Raw genomic sequence first — 21,073 nt, forward strand, 5'->3', positions numbered from 1 at the left:
CGCCAGCCGCGCCCGCGCCGCGGCCTGCAGGGCTACTACGTAACTCGAAACTCGAAGTTCGTGTCGTGCGGTCCCTCTGACACTTATACTATTTAATACGAGAGCGAGAGGGACGGTACGATACGAACTTCGAGTTTCGAGTTTCTTAGTAGCCCTGCTGCTGCCTCTGCCAGTACGCAATCAACAAGCGCTTCTCTATCATGCATTGTAGTGTTGTTACCTACTATCATTTATGGCGAGCTGAACCCAATAACTGACTGGAATAACTATTTGATTTTTAGCCTAATTCAACAAAGGACGAGGTTATGTTTTCCACTACAGGTATATATGCTTTTTGTTTCTCAGTTAAGTTTATTTAGTCGATTTCTCCGTCAATGCGGATCAAATTTTCACTTATTTTTTATCTCACTAGCTCAAAAAAGCTGTCTTTCTCCATCGACGTCTGCATGCAAAAGCTCTTTTTCCTCTCTTGGATGCAGAAGGTTTTTGAAATTCGGACGTTATGATGAACTGGGGGCATCTTACTTTTTCTTTCAATTATAATTAAAAATATATTGATGTGTTCAGAAAAAAAGTTCGTCATACAGTGTCTAAGTAATATAAAGTGTTAATTACCAAAATTTATTCTTATTATTATTTTTACTTAGAAATTCTATAACTGCGGAGCGAACGATAAAGCTACAGTGTTAGTAGAGCCCCTCTCCTAAGCAAATGTACGCAGTGTGGGGTCACTATAGATGGTTTATTGACAATCCACAAAAGAAAATATACCAAATTTATTTCTTTAAAGATCTGCTTTGGTCACTGACCAAATCTTCTACCTAATTTAAATTACACTGACGATTTATTAGGTAGGTCTAACTGTAAACTACTTTTTAGTGTTTACCATGAGGCTTAGAAATGCCTCATATTCAAAGTAACACATGATATACCTATTCCAAATAGACAACATCTTTGCGAGTTATTTCCTGCTTTACGTTGTTTCAGTTATCTTACAAAACAAATTTCAAACGTAACACTAGTAACAAACCGTACAAAACCCATCGCGTGCACGAATCCGTGCAGACAACACAAGCAGCAAAGAGACATGCATTCGGGCAACGGAACTGGCACAGCAGTCGGTATCCGGCCTAACAAAAGGGTGATAGCGTTACGTGCGTAAATCAAACGTCGCACAATAATAGACCCTCCCCCCTCCGTGCGAATTCTGGCGCACCCTTCCCTCGTTCCTCTCTGCCGGCCGGTATCCATAAATCTGCCATACAGAAATGTGCTACGCTCCGACCACTACTGTGACAGACGACGCTGATACCAGTATCTATGCCAATAGGCTTTCAATGTCAATGTTTCCAATTAGTTAAAATAAGCCATATACGTCTGTACGACCGTATCCTATAGCTATCTGATTCCACAGATTACATACAGCAAACCCTTTTTATAGGAGGTCATCTATTTTTCGCGCAACACGGCCCACACCATCGCAAAGGAAATTTATCAATTTTAGTACCACCGCCCTACTTAGGTCGTTGAGATTATCAGAAAATTTCATTACAAATGTTCCTTTATACTTCAGAGTTTGAGATGATTATCAGCATTATGAAATGCTACTTATAAATAAACAAAAAACTTTTGTTTGGTTATCCCATGTGACAGTGAAAGCATTCAGGTCTCCCAACAAGTATTTAGCACCGCCGCCGTAACAGTGCGGGGAATAACATTTGTCGTCCGGACTGTGCGATACCATCGTACTTCGCTCCATTCGCTGCAATTAACGCTGCACAATGACCATATAAATCTTCTCTGAATGCTCCGTTCGTTCTAGCATTCTACATAGGTACTCGTCGAATAAACTCAGCGGCTTATAGGGCGTTAGTAACCCGGGTGTTGCAATGCAGGTAGATAGACACAAACAGATTGTTCGTCGAAGGGTAACAATACGGCATCATTTAGTAACTGTAAGTATGATTACGGTAACAGAAAGAGTAGAGCGTGCGGCTCGGCCTGCGGGGCACGGGGCGCGAGCGCCGCCGCTGCCTAATCTCACCTATACGTCTCGAGCCGTAGAACAAACAAGCCGCGAGTCGAGATTACGCTCCGAATAAATCAATGTTACGACGCGTTAAAATATTTAAGCTCACGATTAATGTGGATCGCGAATGCCCGCCCTATCTGGCGGCGCCTGCGACGAGCGCAGCTGCTCAGATTGCCGATCATCGCCGGATTCCGCAACAGATTAATCACGACAAAATTCAAAGGAACGCTGTGCAAACAAAACCCCTGCAAATAATTAATATCAGTTCCTCAATTAATTGCATGGTTTTTAATTATTTTTCTTAGTTTTCGGTTCTTATAGATATAACAATAGAATATAATGAGATGAAAATTGATAATAGGTATTCATTACTTAAAAATTTCCCGCCGGCTAAGTAAAAGAATTTCTATGCAGAAGCGAAGAAAAAGTAGAAACAATTATTAGTTAGTATTCGCTGTTACGAGTACAACGTTATTTTTTTGTGTCTGGGAGTCTGGACATGTGACATCATGTGTTCACGCAAGTGTACCGTTGGGTCGTCACCCATGCGTGATTGTATCTTACACATTTTGTGTACAGAAATGTCGGGAAGTAAAGTAGCATAATATTTTTATAGCCAAATTATTATAAACACAATCGCGTTTTATCTACTGCTGCTACGCCGTAGCAGAGCTACGAATAACTCGTAGCATACCTCCTCCGATCTATTTACTTTACTGATGTGCCGAAGGAAACTTTCCAAAATTGCTGAATCTTACTAATATTATAATTGCGAAAGTTTGTGTGTGTGTGTGTGTGTTTGTTACTAAAACGGTTGGACGGATTTAGATGAAATTTGGTATGTAGATAGCTGGGCACCTGGAATAACATAAAGGCTACTTTTTATCCCGATATTCTCACGGGATAGGGATAAAATCTCGAAATAACAACCGTTGGGCTTAGAGTCACGAAATTTGGCATAGTGGCTTTCAATGCAATGTCAATGAAAACCACTATGTAATTTTCGGGAATTCCCACGGACATTTTGTAAAATCTCGGAATTTAAATTCAACTGCTGTATCTAATGATTCACGCGTATGAAGCCGCGGGTAAACTCTAGTTTTTCATATGGGAAAGTTTTGGAAACTTCTCACAATTTTGTATGGGGATTGAAACTTTCCGTTTCTTAAATTTAAATTTCTTATATTTATGTAAAAAAATCCAGAAATTTCCGAGAACCTTACCAACTTTTTGGGAACTTTCTGCAACTTGCACATCTGTAATTTACTTGCAACGCGTAACTGATAGTGATAACAAAACGACGACATAGATATTTATGTAGGAGTAAATCCATACTTAATATTATAAATGCGAAAGTGTGTTTGTATGTTTGTGTGTTTGTCCGTCTTTCACGCCGTAAAGGAGCGACGGGTCGACGTGATTTTTGGCATAGAGATAGTTTATAGGCCCGAGAGTGACATAAGCTACTTTTTATCGCGGAAAAATGCACAGTTCCCGAGGGAACCGCGCGCGATTACCGACTACCACGCGGTCGGAGCCGCGGGCAAAAGCTAGTTTCCTTATAAAGCATAACACAAAGCCGTACGCCGCTGTCTGTCTCTATGGGTGCACGTACATACTTACTTATATATATGAAGACTTAGATCATTTTAAATTAAAATATATTTCTTCAATAGATAGTTTACAAGTTATAGGTACATCACATCACAAATAATAGGTACAATCAAACTATGAAAAGGGGATATCTGTCCCCAAGAAATATATTAGTCATCATATTAATCTAAGAATGAGTCATCAGATTAATGTAAACCTGAATCTTAGATTATAGTTTGATCATGAAAATAATAAATCTGTCTCGGAAACGTAAGGCTAGAGAAAGGGACAACCGCATGGCTGCCACGTAATTTGATAAAATTATTTTTCAGTGATTAAAAATTAATTTTAAGTTAAAAAAAAATTATTGTTTGGTGATTCAGTTTTGATGACACTTTTATTATTTTGAAATCCAATATAATTATTTGATGATCGATATTATTTCCAAGTAATTTTTAATTAATATTTAAGTTTAATATAATTTAATATAATTTGGTAATTCAATTTACGTGACAGATCTACTATTTTAGGAGCAAATATTATTTATTAGGTGATCGATGAAATCATACCCTTTTATTAATATGCATATTTCCATTAACTTCGACAAACGACTTAGTTCATTGATTAAAACTACTAAACATAAATATAATACTTTTATCCTATTTTTTTCATTTTTCAAGCTTTTTTTGTACATAACTAATATAACTTAACAGTCATTGTTTATAGGGACATATTGTAAAAATTACAAACTTGATGAGTTGACATAAGACATATAAAGATAAATTATAGAAACTAACTTTTTTAACCTTTTTTTGCTAAATATAGTTTTAGAAATACTTTAGTTACGGACTTTAAAAAGCATCATAAATCATGAACCTTTATTTTAGACTTTAGTTTTTGTACATCTGGAAAATTTATGTGTTTTTGTACAATAAAGAGTTGTACATACATAGATACTCTAGATTCTTTTTTTAAAATTGCACAGTTGCAAAGTTCAAAGTTGTAAGCCAGGACAGGTCGCAAGTAAAACATAAATTAAGATTCTTAAATATGTTTTTATTATTATTAAGTGAAAACACAACTACAAACGCATAATAGCTCTTGGCTGACGTCTCACTCTATGCTAATAAAGGATCAAAAGTTTTCGCAATCAATGGAGCGTATTCGTATGGTTAGACACGAAGCTAATTTACGAGGATACTTAACCGGAAGCTTATCGTATTCCGGTAATGTATCGCGAAATTGCCATAGAAGTTTTACAAGGGCTCGTTAGGGGAGCTGTAACGATAACCGCGCGAGATAACTGTTTCTAATCAGACGTAATGACGGAGCCCCGCGCCGGGAGCCCGCCCGCGCCCCGCGACCTGTCTCCTCTGCTTTATCCCTTATTTAATTTCATTAGCACAAGAAGTTCAGCTCAAGCATCAATACAATACCAAACTCGATAGATAAAATACGTTACTAAAACAGTAAGGCCTTGTAATGTTTTTACTTGCTATAACTAAGTTTTTGTAATAGGAAGATTCCAAAGTCGACGGATTAAATTCCTCCGACTTTTTATACTATAAGAACTTTCCGAACCGAAGAGGATAGGCGCTCCTGACATAACGATATACTGCGGAAGTAATAAAATAAAACGATTTTACATCTCAAGGGGGAAACGAACGTTTTTGTCGAATGGGAAAAGTCGCGAGCGACTTCTCATTCCACGATAAAATCTGGAACGTTTTACGGCAATCTTAAATTCGATTACCGTTAAACAACAATCTAAGAGTTTAAACGAGCTTTTCACAACTTTCATATTAATTTGTTTAAAAGGGATTGGAGCAATATATATTTATCTGCAATTGTATCGTCTGCTTTACCAAAGAAACCAAAAGTACCCCAAGCAAGAAGTGAAACTCGTTTAAATAAGAATTTCCGCTCATAAAATAAGCATTCCGCGAATCACTTACTAGGCAAAGATATTCTTAAGTAGTTTCCAAGCGGTTGAATAAATCCGTACAGGGCCCAAGAGCATGAACTAATAGTGATTTAAAAAGGAATCCAGTAAGGTTCGGATGCCGAGGCACGTTTGGCTGTTTGTAATATGCGGCTCGGACGGACACATGAAAAAGTAGCCGACGGCGACGGAGGTGACCGCTCGGGCTGCTCTGCGCCGCCGCATAATGAACCGGTCACGTAGCCACATTTCGTATTATTTCCCTGGGACGCGTCGCGTGACTTGAATAAATGTGGGCGGCCGGTGCGCGGCCGAGCCGAGGCCGAAGGCTCGGGCGGTTCCGTCGCCTCTGCCTCCGTCTCCGACCGACCCTCCACAAATAAACCGCTTCACGCACGATTCACCAGCGGAGATTCATTATTCTTGCGCTCTCCAATCCATTTTTGAAACATAGACCTTTTAACGATTACTTTTGTATAGCATGAGGTCGTTCAGTAGCCCATTGTGACGGTAGATAAAACTCATTATTGAGTTTATAAATTGTGGTTAGAGGAATGTCTGAAAATTCAATGGCATAGTACCGTACAGAAACTAAATAAAATGGATATACCTGTGATGTGTTAAATGAAAGAAAATTTGTATTAGTGGGTATAAGAACCATTAACACAGTAAGCACATTTAAAAACACTTATCATCTAACAAAACATAATACGCCGTATGCAAGTACTACTTTATATGCCATTTGCTCTTGGCTTTGAGCAATCCATTATGCCGAGAATTAAAACTTCAGAAGTTAAAAGCAATTGGCTCGCGCTTCGGTTCTATTTGCACCCCTAGCTAGCTACCCCAGCGCAGTGTCTGAAAGCTGTTTACAGTTTAGTTTGAAAATTATTGAAAAACCTACGCACCTATGCAGTTCTAAAAAAAACGTAGCAGCAACATAGCGGCAACGAGCTTATACCAAAAAACCATCTATATTATTTTAAGTCCATCATTATTATATTTATGTATGATTTATCATTAGGATAGCCAAGACTGGAAAAGTAGAGAAGAGGCCTATGTTCGAAGACGGGCGCTATGAGGGTTGCAATAATTAGATAGATAATTTATATTATAATACTAAGAAGGTAAACTTTATGCGTTTGTTTCTTTGTATGAATGGAACTACTAAAGCAAGTTTAAAAATCATTCAATAGAAAACAGCACTGTTTCAGATTAACTTAGGCTAATTTTTTTTATCTCGGGGAAAGTGCAAAGTTCCCGAGAGACGCAGAAGAAGTTGCAAACAACAGCTATATTATATTAGTTAAAATGAGCCACAACAAAGATACATTTCAACTCTTTTCAAACTAATACTAATTTAGTCGTCGGTGACTACGCATATGCTGTACAGCAATAAAGACGCCACATAAGGCGCAGACCACACACTCCAAGCGCGGTATTAGACCCGTTAAGCACTTTATTGTGCGGCAGGCTCGCTCATAACTACCCATTCTCCCGGGGACAGCGCCGGACAACAAGCTATGTTATGTTTATTTGAGATAAAGCCCAAGTTATAAAGCTACCCGTAGATAAGTACGCTCCCTACAATAAATAACTTTCCTATTCGGATCGCTAAATGGGGATTAAATATAACTTATTCATGTTCAAGTTTTTACGTCAAGTAAGTATACTCAAGCACAGTACCTACCTGGGATTGCCTCGAAGTGCGGCGTGGTGAAGGGCGTTGAAACCATTGTTGTTGGTCAGAGTCATGTCGGCACCATTCTCCAGCAGCAGCGTCAACATGTCATCGCGCTTCTTGGATATTGCATCATGAAGTGGTGTGTCTCCTTCAGAGTCCTGTAACAATTATAAGCAATCCCCTTAAAATACATTGCAAAATCAGTTTATGAACTGTGAAGCGCTGGCAGAGTAATCCTAAGTTACGGCCAAGAATTTAATTAACCAGTGAAACTTAAGGAGCAAGAACGGGAATATCAATACTATCAATCTGGCGGCAGCTGCTACTACAGCATTTGACTTCTGAATTATAAAGCATCGCTCGTCTTCAGCACCGCGACAATTTTCTAAAACATCAAACCACCCGAATGAATAATTAAGGCGTCGGAGAAGACGTTTAGGGCGTGGATTATGGCGACTTGCATATTTTATAAGCATCCGAGAGTGGTTAAGGCGAGCAGCGAAAGGCGAGCGAGGCGCTCGACGGTGCCGGGCGCTGCCGGGCGGCGGGCGAAATCAGAAACGGTGTCGAGTTCCGTAATATAGGACGAGCGGCGCAAAAAGCGCGGCCACCGCGTCATTATCATAATCACCGCCGCTGCTGCGTACCGCGCGGCTGCCGCTACGGTGCCGCCCAAGCCGTTTCGCTTTGTGAGCGAGCATTAAGAGAACCGAGCGTTGTGCTCTGTCATTCCGCAATTAATTTGCAACGGGCTGATGAATGATTTTCGCTCTCATACTAGCGAAGATAGATACAAAACAAACGTATTCCTAATGAATGGACATATCTATTTGGAATTTCCGCTTCATGAGCTCCGTATTGGACCGTCGAGTAAGGTCGTATAACGGAGCCTGACACTATGAGAATGTTTTATCTACAAAGTGATTTTTAAACGTGATACAAAATTAATGTTTCTAGCTCAGTGAATACTGGACAATATAACGCATTAACTGAAACACAAATTTTGTATCACGTTTAAAATTAAAATTAAATAAATAAATAAATATCACGGGACAATTCACACCAATTGACATAGCCCCAAAGTAAGCTTAGTAAAGCTTGTGTTATGGGTACTAAGCAACGGATAAATATAATTATATAGATAGATACATACTTAAATACATATTAAACACCCAAGACCCGAGAACAAACATACGTATTTTCCACTCCCGTAAATCCGTAAATTCCACTTTGTAAAAAAAGATAACTTTGTGTTTGACTTCTTGTAAGCTCCGAATTAATCAGGAGTGATTTTGTTGATTCACATAAGTAATTAAAAGATACAGTAAAATTGCAAACTAAACAGAAGAAAAAAACTAAATTAGTACTACTTAAAAACTTAATGCTAAATTGAAGTCGGTCAAAAAAGGTCCCCGTGGCATGATGCCCACGAAGCTGGCAGCATTCCATCGTTGTTGATTGTCTCTTTGCTTAATACATATTTTTTTAGCTGTGTCTGTCTATTAATCTGTCACAAACAATTTTCTCCGAAATCATTGAACTTATGTTGATTTTATTTTGGCGAATTTTATAATTCTCTGTCAAAGGGTCTCGTTAACGCTAGGTTTTGATAGCGACGGCATTTGACAAAAGTATAATTTGAAAATGTAGCGCCTTTTATCACGTGGACTTCAAAAATATGTTTTTTACAATTTGAAGAAACAGTAGACTTAATATTTTCGTATTACTTCGCTCATCCCTGATAAAATAGCGTCACAGAGAAACGGATAATCTTATAAGATTTCCGTTTATGCCACTCAAGATACGGAACCCTAAAAACACCTTGCGTAAAACATAGCACCTGTACAAAGGCACGAAAATCTCGCTTTCAGAATTTGTGGCAAGGAGTGTATCTACTCTTATCTACCTAACTACCTTTGCTTACTTTTTACCACATTTTCTGTCACATCCTCTTTGTCAACCACCATAATAAATAACGTCATACATCGTCGTCCATGAGCCATATGACAAAGCATATGACAGCTATTCACGTATAGCAGTAGGTAATTCAGTGCAAGCGCGACCGCAGACATGGAGTAATTTAGCACCGAATGGTAGCATTCAATATTAATTGTATTGGCTTATAGGTGGCAATTATATTACGTACTTCAGGTCATTACCTAGTTTGGGGGTCGGTATGTAAGTTTATCCACTAGCTGTGCAATGAACATTTTTCACTTCATTTTCATTTCATGATCCGCTCGCCCTACGAATTGTGTAGCGTGTCAATGCTAATATAATCGATGTATTCAAAGACGAACGAAATTATTGCACGAAATTTCAAGTTTACACTTACTTTTATTAATTTCCTAAAGTATTTTTGAAGAAAAATACTTTTCATGATGTACAACAGCACGAATCACGGTTATGGTGTACTTTGAACATCGAGCAATATATGGGAAAATTTGTCATTAAGAAATCCTGAAAAACACCCAACTACCTACCTGCCGAAATATTCCGGACTAATTTTATGTATGGCACCTGCAAACTGTCACAGCTTTACGAGTACCTACCTAAATGAACAAAAGTCAATCAAAGCTTGATATTGACCCCTATTATGCGCGTGGCCCGACACGCACTTGGCCAGTTTTGAAATAGAAAAATAAGTTTACAGATTTTTATCATAACAAATGGATATTCTAGATAGTTAGTTTGTTGTAGCTAAAACTACTTTTTTCTTTTTTATAATATCGCTCATCCAACAGAACATCGACACAATTGCTTTGTGACGATTACATAAAATATTGATTTAAAGATAAAGCCGTAAATTTAAAATCTAAAACTTGTTTTCTTGTAAATATGTCAATATTCTACTGGATGAGCGATATATAGGTAGTGTGTTTGTATATTCGGTTACCATTTTTCTCAAAGTACCCACTTTTGTAGGTACCAGACGTTCAAAATAAAATACTAACACTACACAATACTTACTCCGAGTTTTGTCCTTTACAACCACCTAGCTAGACCAAAAGGAAACAAAAAATATAGGGCAAATGTATTAAATGACGACGATGTTTGTGAAAAGGACTTAACCGAATGTGACCAATAATAACCAGGAATAGTAAGATACGCAAATAATAATAAATAGAAAACTGTCGCAAATTTAAACGAAGAACGTTTGTTTACTTATATAGCTCTCTACATAGTTTAATTTCTTTACACAAAAAACATTCGCCCGTAGGAAATGTCCGAGTTACGTAGTTAAGTCGTTCAAGAGCCTAGTAAAAGCACCATAATTAAGTCAGATCGTGTACGTGCAGCTGTGCATGAGCTTTAAATACCGAGACGAGGCAGCGCAGTAACAAGTGCCAGGGAAAAGTAAGAAATTTGATTTACGCCGAACGTAATATCCGCAGGTGCATATAAGCTGCAGCCACGAGCGCCGCTCGAATGACACATCCGCAAGAAAATTATGCCACTTTACGGCCTCATCATAGCGCACCGAGAGAAAATTTTCATTTATAGCCCTAACACGTACTGCTCCCAATCAACACTTTTACGGTATAATAAATTTTCGACACTCTACCGGAAACTGTTTCTTTTGAGCGTTAGTGTCGTTACGTGGCACATGAATTAATTATATACTGAATTATCGCGGCGCCTCGGAAAGTTTGGCAAACGATTCCTATTCTCTTTTCCCTCTATAAACTTTTTTATGGGTTACCACGCGACTGAAAATAAAGACTCTGTAGAAACTTTCTCCATTACGATCAAAAAGAAAATTGAGCGCGGGCAATGTATGTCATTTTGAAACGGAAAAAGGAAAGCATTCGTAGCCGAATCATGGCTTACACTGTGTTTTGTGCTTCTGTAACTTGTGTTTCCAACCCCATCATAGAGTAAAACTGTAGATATGCTTGGAAAAAACCTGTAGAAAACTGTAAATATCAAATAAAAAACAGTAGATCTACACCTATATCTTTTTGTTATTTTGTAGTATTTAATCACAGTAATACTCGTATATGTTGTAGTAATAAATAAAATTCATTATAGGGAAAGACCGCCGTGGAAAGATAAGCCGTGGTGGCCTAGTGGTTTGACCTCTCAAGCAGAGGGTCGTGGGTTCGAACCGGCCGGCTCGCACCTCTGAGTTTTTCGGAATTCATGTGCGGAATTACATTTGAAATTTACCACGGGCTTTGAAGTGAAGGAAAACATCGTGAGGAAACCTGCACAAACCTGCGAAGCGATCCGCACTGGGCCTGCGTGGGAACTATGGCCCAAGCCCTCTTGTTCTGAGAGGAGGCCTGTGGCCCAGCAGTGGGACATATATAGGCTGGGATGATGGGATGATAGGGAAATAATTGAAAACAAAAAGGATCATGTACCTAATCATAAAAGTTTCAATCAAATTAAATGTCTAAAGCAGAGGTTTTCAACTGGTGTGCCGCGTATATATTTTGCTGTGCTGCGATTGCCGCGAAGTGTATGTGACTCTTACAAAAGGTGTCAACGCTGTCCGTTATGTTATACATTATTATGGGCATACTGTACGGAACCCTTTCGGTACTCTACGCGCCAGTCCGACTAACACTTGGCTATTTTTTACTGGTGTGCCGTGAAACTTTGATAAACGAAACGTTAAAACCAAAAGGTTGAAAACGCCTGGTCTAAAGTCTCAAAGAACTTATTCTACGTCAAACAAAATTAGTTTTATCTAAAAATTTGTATTGCCATGCTAATCCAGCATTACATTACATGTGACTAGCAATTTTTGACGAAGCTTGCCTTGACAATAGCCCATTATTATGACAATAAAGGTACCTATGCAATTTGTCAATTTTACCTCCGGTCCGATAGTAGTAGATTTTACTGGAGCTGGCTTAGTGTACGGACTACGTAGCAAATAAAATAGATGACGCCAGCATCTTAAATAAAAAACTGTAGGTTTTGAGGCCTAAACTAAAAACTGAGAGAATTTCCAAAAAACTGTAAATTTACAGTTAAAACTGTAGGGCTGGCAACACAACACACATTTTGTGGAAATCTATATAGTAGGTGAACGCAATAAAATAATTCCAAAATGAGGGGAAAACCGGGAAAGAGGAAACCACTTTACACGTTTACCACATATAAAAATAAAAGGGCAAGTGGTTCGCTTCTCTGGAAATAACAAACACAAAACAACAAGGTAATTACTCAAAGATAAGAACAACGCGGCAAGCCGGGAAGTAAAGTGGGCGACCCCAGGCAGGCGGCCGCGGCGAGCGGCGGGGACGCCGCGCCCGATGTCGGCCTGATATCGCCGCGCCGCGCTCCTACTCCACGATCTACCTGCCTGCCCAACGTTAAAAATTCGTCAGCCTTGATTAAAATGCCAAGCAGTCGTCGCATTATTGTTGACGAACAAAGGGTGACTGGTTTATCAGCAGAATTAATGTAAGCACTAAAAGTAAGTGCTGCTCATGAAAAACGACAGCAAAATCTCGCAGCGTAGCGGTTTTGGGCGAATATGAACGTTTGTGATTACAAGTTATATCTACTAATTATGCCGAAGAACGCCCAGGGCGCGAGATACGGGGAAAGTTATTGGATACGAATTGCTGAGCGGATAATATACGATTAATTTAATACGGCGCAGGTGTCGTTGTTTGTTTGTTTAATGTTGTTGTTCTACAATACATAATATGTATGATAATTAAACTACCCTTACAAAGAGGTACATTTTCTTAAAATGTTGACTTTGTATCCGTTTATTTAACATGCTTTTTTTAGCTTCAATTGTAACTATATATCTATGTCCATAACTGAATTTTTGAACTTAATTTTCACCCACTTTTTACTTGGTATTTGCATAAACTTGGCAATTAAGTATGCGTAAGTAGGTTTACTGTAAGAGATCCCTTTGTTCATCTCTTTCTCTTTCAAACTGTAATTTTCATATGTTTTATGTACAATAAAGAGTTACAATACAATACAATTTTGATGATAATATAAAATATGGTGCCATCCAACTGATTTGTGGATGGAACCCTAAGCCAGACATTGGAATTCCAAGATACAACAACGAAACCTATCCGTGTTAGGACTTGTTAGAATAGTCTTAGTGCGTACTTTGAACAAGAATGGTATCCAGGGTCTGATAATGGCGCATTCAAGCGGGTTTACCAATAAACCTAATAAAAAGATTAAAAGTTAAATATGATGAACAGAAGCCGTAAACAAAAACCCTCGCCATTCCGTAATATCCAGGCAAAGCTTCATCATTGACGAGGCAGAAAGAAAACAACTAATTGTTAAATTCCAACCCATTAAGTCGGGTATTACGGGAGGATTATTCACGGGCCATATAGCGCGGCATCGGAGCTAGCGCGCGCCGCCCCGCTGCAGACCAAAACCGATCACGCTGACTTAGCTCAGCTAAAGTCACGCGAGATATATAGCGATCGCTAAATCATCAGATACTCAGACTTACTACATAGCTAATTATTGCTATTAAATTTTTGAAGCTAGCTGCCCGCCCCAACTTAACAGGGGTATACTAATGACAAAAATGAGACTAAATCTACCTTGCATGCACCTTCTCACTCACTCTCTTTTTGTGTGCAGATCTTTAAATTGGATTTTTCAAACATTTTATTTCATACAAGCTTTTACCTAACAGTTACAAACACAACATAAAAATACTTATGCAAATACGTGCAGTCGTTATTTAGCCATACGCGAACATATACTTCTTCAACTACTTTTTATTTATACATAAAATAAAATAAAATAAAATAGATATATATGTGATCATTTTCATGACATATTATGCTTGCATTTGATGACAATCTTGTCTCATTTAATTCAGAAGCTTTTTTGACAGTTCGTAAACCAGTACAAACCGCTAGCCACGAACCTGACAGATATCTGCCGAATGCCATACTCTTAGTTACATAGTGTGACTAGTGACTAAAGTTTTAGTGACGCCAGCCCGTACCCACCCATTTACATTCAAATCCCGTTTCAATATAACAATACACAGAACGCAAAGTAGTAGAATCTCGTTGAACATTACCCCTATTTATGACCACAGCAAAATTTTATCCTTTTTGATTCTAATCTTACCACAAAAATGTCTCTCGCTCAAGTCACAAATAATACAGTGATACAAAAAATATACCTAGAAACTATAGCTATTACGTACTTCCAGAAAAAGTGCAAATAAGAATATTATTATCTATTTATGGTTCCATAAAGTTATATTAAAACATATTTATCGGGCATCCGTTCGAGGATCGTAATGTGGAAATTTGCCAGCATTGAGCGTCCGGTGAATTCATAAATTTGTGAAAATTCGACACACAATATTAAAGAAGCAAAAAGTAAGCAATTTACAGCATTGCAGCCGTGCAGCACTTAGCTTATTAATTTAGTGCAATTTTTAACCGACTTAAAAAAAGGAGGAGCAGGTTATCGATTCGGTTGTATTTTTTAACAGACTTCAAAAAGGAGGAGGTTCTATGTCAATGAACTATGAGGTTCTATGTTCCAATGTTTGTATTTTTTTTATGTATTTTCACCGATTACTCAGTCAATTGTGGACCGATTTTCAAAATTCTTTTTTTATTCGGAAGGGTATTTTTCTGTGGTGGTCCCATTGCCACCAACTCAAGATCTGATGATGGGATCCTAGGGAAATCGAGGGCAAACCTCAAATTTTATAGGCACACCTACGGAGATTTTGGCATTTTAAGCATTAAGATGAGCATTTACATTCAGAAAGTATCATTTGGTAACCTGGACCTGATGAAGAAGACCGTAGATGACCAATGATACTCATCAAAGCTAAGTAATGCTCGCTCGTCTATAAACGGTCATGATTAATATACCTAGATAAGCGACTAAGAATAAGTTTTAAGTTAATGATTCTTTCGAACTGATCTGATGCTGAAGCCAGAAGGTAGGCAACGGAACTCTGTTATAAAACAACGTAACTAAGTCGTGTTTGGGCTTAATGGAATCGTTGTAAGATGTACTTTGGCTAAGAATCACTAAAAAGTGAGAAATAAAGAAATTTTTTAACAAAAAAAGTAAAACCGACTCCAAAAAAATAACAAAAAATGGAACTGAACCCTTAAAAATATTTTTCTAGGTACGTACTAGCTCGAAGTTTACGAACCGATTTAAAAAAAAACATTGGTCTAGGAAAGGAATGCCTTCAATTAGGTCCCATAAGCACCAAATCGGGATCTGATGATTGGATTCTAAGGAAATCGAGGGAACTCTTCAGATATTGTAGGGACACCTACGGTAATTTGGATATTATTTAGTGGTAACTCGTGCATTTGCTCTTGAAAATCATCTTTGGTGAAGTAGAACTGATGATGAAAACCACGATTGACCAACAGAGCTAGTACTCAATAACAAGTACTTCACGGGTTGAATTTAAATTACTTTATCACAGTTGCTAAGCAATTTATGCTTATTGTAATGCATATGGTGAAATGGAAGGGGTGGTGAAGCACCAGGACTCCTCAATAATGAACGTCTCTGCATTGGAAAAAGTAATCTTTCGTAAAAGGAGTCGAGCAGTTGACATAGTTTACTATTGAATCTTAGATTATTTACACTAAAAAGCGTGAAAAAAAAAATTTACTACAAAAAATAGAACCGACTACAAAAAACTATGAAAATCATTTTCTACCAGTCGGTGCCTCAGCACGAGCCAGCAGGAGTGATTGAATCCTAATATTTAAGTAGGTACTCCTATGTAGGTGAGGTAGACGACTTTAGGTCCACTCCTGCTATCTCGTGCTGAAGCACTGACTTCAGACTGGTAGAAAAATATTTTCATGGATTTTTTGTAGTCGGTTCTATTTTTTGTTATATTTTTTTTTGTTTACAACATTGGACTATCATGTATTTTTTAACGACTAAGCTCTGTATACGATCAAACAGTTGATGATTGATAATATGGAATTAAGCGTCGACGTCGCAATCGTAGGTATAAGCTCCATATTCAGGCGGCACTCATTCAACTACCCGAAATTATTCGATGGACGTTTATAAATATGTGAGTATATACACAAGGGCAGTGTGACAAAGCTTGGAGATAGCTTCATAAATCCCACAGTCCATTAGTGCTTCAATACCCGTACCACGCAGTTCTTTGTTATTCAACTGGACCACAGCCGCGGCGAGAGCTTGTGCTTTCGATATCGGAAAACGTTTAATGTACTCTGCGAGATTTAGCGCCGAGAGCTGCCGGCGTCGTGTGCCGCGCGTTCATCCTTCGCGTACTTCTAGCGCGTTTTAAATTCCTCAGTTAAAACCCCGATCTAGAATTCAAACGTCGTATACTTAGATTACACCGTCAGAATGCTTACTAGGAAGTTGGTGTCAGATTTACGGTTACCATTTTGATAACAGCTTGCGTACCTACATTCAGCAATATCGGCGTGTCGTTTTGTGCAAAAAGTATTTACTGGAAGAATAAAAGAGAGGTGAGAGTTCGCTGATCGAGATTACGACGAGAGGGCTTTTTCTACTGCTGCGGCTAGTGCACAGGTGCCGGTAATGTGGGAGGAAATCTACATGGGGTCAACAGTCATCACTATAACAGAATATCAAAGGACGTGTATACGAAATGTTATCTATATGTGTAATGGACGCTTGATAGTTCGGTCAGTAGTTTCACGTTGGAATTTATTATAATGAAAATTCTTGCGCTAACCAACACTTACAGCTCTAAAATTTCAGAGAGCAAGAACCAACAGTTAATATGCGTTATTTTGAGGATATTAAAATTTTTAACCGAATTAGGTGAAACCACCACCACCACCACCACCACCACCTGGTTCTCAATTGGACCGGTTGTGAGCCATAACTAATGGGTCAATTACGGGTCACTACGTGAGTGACCAGTGTATTTAGATTATTAATTATATTTTCTCCAATATGCTCGGAAATGTCCGCATATCTGTCGCAACCATAGTCTGCGAAGTTCTTCCTTATTAAACTAATACAGTAATGGAATTTCATACAATTTCCCTGCCGCGAGCGGCCAGAGCGGAAGATCGAATTCCTTCTACCTTTTTTTTAAAGTCCTAGTCTAAGATTTAATTCAGGAAGAAACAGCGTCTTTAAAGATGTCTCGAACAGTGCCGCATTGAAGTTATTGACATTTAAAGTTGGTAAATATTAATAGTATTTTTTTTAAATATCCAAATAATACAATTTTATTTATATGTTACAGAATGATAATGAGGGATCGTAAAGTCGAGTAAGTCCGCGTAGTCGGCAAGCCCCGAGGCCCAATGAAGGCACGAGATTTTAATAGCTACTTGTAACCAATCAGGAGGTTTGGAAATGCAATTGCGCATTAAAAGAGACTCCTCATTAGCAATAACTACATACGTACACTGTTCTTTTTGTCTTCAATTCTGTGTATCTTACATAGTTCTTCTTTCATAGCTTTTCTCGATGGAATAGTAAAATAAATGCCTTCAGGTTTTTAAAATTATAGTTCATAATATTATTAGTATTATCTACTGATTTATTCATAAAAACTTGTTACAAACCTGTAATTAATATTTTGTCTGTGTCTGGCAAAGTCAAATGACAAAATAACAGATAAGGATAAACGATCCCACTAATATTATAAATGCGATTGATATAAGTTGGTAGGACTGTTTGTTTGTTTATTTGTTACTTCAACACGTCTAAACCATTGAACCGATTTAGATGAAATTCGGTATACAGATAGTTTGAGTCCCGGCAAAGGGCATAGGATGGTTTTATCCTAGACAATTGCATAGCTCCCGCGGAATAGCAATAAACGAATTCTACGCGGACGGAGTCGCGGGTAACGGCTAGTTATCTATAAGGCTAACTCACCACACGCTACACACGTTTTTATGAGTTAAAGTTTAAAAGTGGCGTAAGAGTATAAAAAAGACGGGTTGAAGACGGGTTGGTTTGATAGATATACGCAGAAAAAAAATTGAATATCGTTGGAGGATGGAAATCTACTATTTCATAAATGTAAAAAAACCTTGAATAGGCAGATAATAAATATAAGGGCGAGTGGCGAAGAAAGAAACCATAAAATTTCAGGTGACGCCGGCCCTTCCATAAATTTATCGACAGGTCGTGGTAACAGGCAATAACGGAAATATTTATGAAGTAGAGCAGAGACGGGCCCGATTTTCATTAGCTAATTATTAGTCTTTAGGAAAATGTTGAAATAGACTCTAGTCTATCATTTTCTCGGACTGATTATTTGAATATTTTGAGAAGAAACGCTGTAATTCTACTTGTCTTCTTGATATTGTATTGTTGTGTTGTTAATAAATGTATTTATTTATTTCTTTCTTTTCTTTAATTATAATGGTCTTTCCACATTACACAGTATCATGCCATGAAAGTAATAGGAACATGTCAGACGGAGTGTCAACGGAATGTCAAACGAATACATGAAACGCACCGGCGACGGTTGGTTACCGAAACGTGCTAGTGGGCATAGTCTCATACTTTTCGATATCTACAATAGTACATTGTGCATTAAGGGGCGTAAGAAGGGGATTACTAATTAGAGTTGAGAAGCCCGACGCTTTTTTTTTATTATACTGGATGGCAAACGAGCAAGTGGGTCTCCTGGTGGTAAGAGATCACCACCGCCCATAGACACCTGCAACACCAGGGGATTGCAGATGCGTTGCCAACCTAGAGACCTAAGATGGGTGTGCCAGTAATTTCACCGGTTGTCTTACTCTCCATGCCGAAACACAACAGTGCAAGCACTGCTGCTTCACGGCAGGATTAGCGAGCAAGATGGTGGTAGCAATCCGGGTGAACCTTGCACAAGGCTGCTGGAGGCGGAGGGCTTTTAATGAGTCTGGTTTTTAATCCCCTTACGGCCCGTGAACAATTGAATTATTTCGTGTCCAAGCACTTTACAGCTCGGCAAAAGAAAGGCGTTAAGAAAACAATTGAATAAAATAATGGCTACCCGCCAATACAGGGGGCTACTAAAAAAAACGAAAATCGAAGCTGGTATCGTACCGTCCCTATGACTCTCGTATTAAATAATATCAGCGTCAGGAAAACGATATGAACTTCGATTTTCGAATTTCGTAGTAGCCTCCCTGACTGTCTCTTTTTTCGAGTCGTACCATAGATAATGCTAAGAACCGTGTTTAGTTTAGAATTCGAATTGTCTTACGGCCAGATTATTCCAACAGGCAAAAAAAATATTTACAAAAATTATTGCAAAACAATTCGATGTAAATTGAAAATATAAAAATAACGAAGTTTCATGAAGCGTGGCAAATTTGTATGGTGTAAAATTGGGTTATAGCTAAGTTGTAAAGATGTAAATAAAACGTTGGCTGACTTGAAACCTCTTTAGTCTTAAATGACGCACCTACGAACTATTTAAAACTAAAGTCATAACTCCCTAAAGGGAAGGAAAACTATACGTAAATCCATAATTCCCGCGGGAACAATTGAGGCCATTCTCCTTTAATATACAGGCATGGAATAACATCATTCACGAGAAAGAGCAGTGATGAAAAGAATACATGTTTGCCTGATACGTTACTTTTACGGTCATGGTACGGTGTTATGTGTAAAGACCGTTATAACTTCTCAGTTATATTGTATTACAATGTGTCCGATGTATTAACGTTACTGACAGACTGACAGACAACACACAGCCTAATACACTGAAGTTAAAGACTTAAAATTTAGCAGATGTATTCCTTGAGGGCCATAGAGACGCACTACGTAGGGACTTTTTGAAGTTCCCACGGGATACGGAATAAAAGGGAATTATATTTATTCCTTGTCCTTGAGGTTCATAGAAGTGCACAAACAAGGAATATTCAGAAACGCGGGATAGGACATAAAAGATAATTAGATTTTAATTTTAAAGTGGCTCTATCTCCTTAACTACGAGTATGTATAATTTTATTAGGAACTTCAAAATTTGACACGCAAGTACGGTACGTTTACAGGTAAGGTACTTAAGTACAGTAGATCGAAAATATTTTCAGTTATATTTCAGTTTATGATTTTTATTATTTTAACTCAAAACGTGGAGTGTGTACTACTTGAGCTAAGACTTAAGCTATACGGAATAAAAGGGATTATTATTGTTCAATCGTATCAATTTTAGTTAATTTTATTAACCAGCCAAACAAAGTTGCAGCCAAAAGTTAGTAGATCATAGTATGTGTATGCCACTTTGTTTCTATATCATGTACATGCAACTACAAAATGATGCAGGTGTACAGGCGAGCATCTCATGCGTGTCGTTTAACAGAGCTATCTCGGTTCAAATTGGCTGGTTTAATTGAACGCCTGTTTCAGCCATTAGCGCACAGGACAACACTTATTGGCAGCGGCAGACACCCGGCGTAGCGCACAGATCGCACACCGACGCATGTCGCAAAGCACTACGACCTCGTAGCACTGCTACGAACTCGCGTAGCCTTTTGTTCGTCTAAAAAGGGTCCAAGTAAATATTACCACATTAAGAGGGCATAAACCGTGGCTCGTTCCAAATCGGACTGTCATTAACAGAATTCACGGTAACTTACTCCGAAGATGCAAAAATCGTTATTAAAATAAACAGAGCGGCAAGAGTCTCCTTTAGCTTTTGTTTCACCGTGAAAGTCGATACCTTGATTGTCCTCCGGCGAAACGGATATTTTAAATATTATTTTCGGGGCATAGTATTCCTTCTGAATGTGACAAGACCAATAAATCCCTTAATGGTGTCGTAAAATTTCGGCGGTATTATCTTGGGAAAAGCCAGCTATTTTACATTCACCTGCGAGGTTTCCCTCCACGTCCA

At 38.3% G+C, this 21,073-nt stretch overlaps 1 protein-coding gene across 1 annotated transcript in view; it reads right to left on the reverse strand.

Moving 5' to 3' along the window:
* LOC141426691 (E3 ubiquitin-protein ligase MIB1-like) overlaps nt 1-21,073 on the reverse strand; it is a 297,594-nt gene that overhangs the window by 174,630 nt on the left and 101,891 nt on the right. Inside the window, 1 exon segment of the mRNA XM_074085800.1 lies at nt 7,258-7,409. Within this exon segment, the coding sequence (XP_073941901.1) occupies nt 7,258-7,409 (152 nt within the window).

The sequence above is a fragment of the Choristoneura fumiferana genome, chromosome 3, assembly GCF_025370935.1.
Source record: "Choristoneura fumiferana chromosome 3, NRCan_CFum_1, whole genome shotgun sequence".
NCBI classification, from domain to species: Eukaryota; Metazoa; Arthropoda; class Insecta; order Lepidoptera; family Tortricidae; genus Choristoneura; species Choristoneura fumiferana.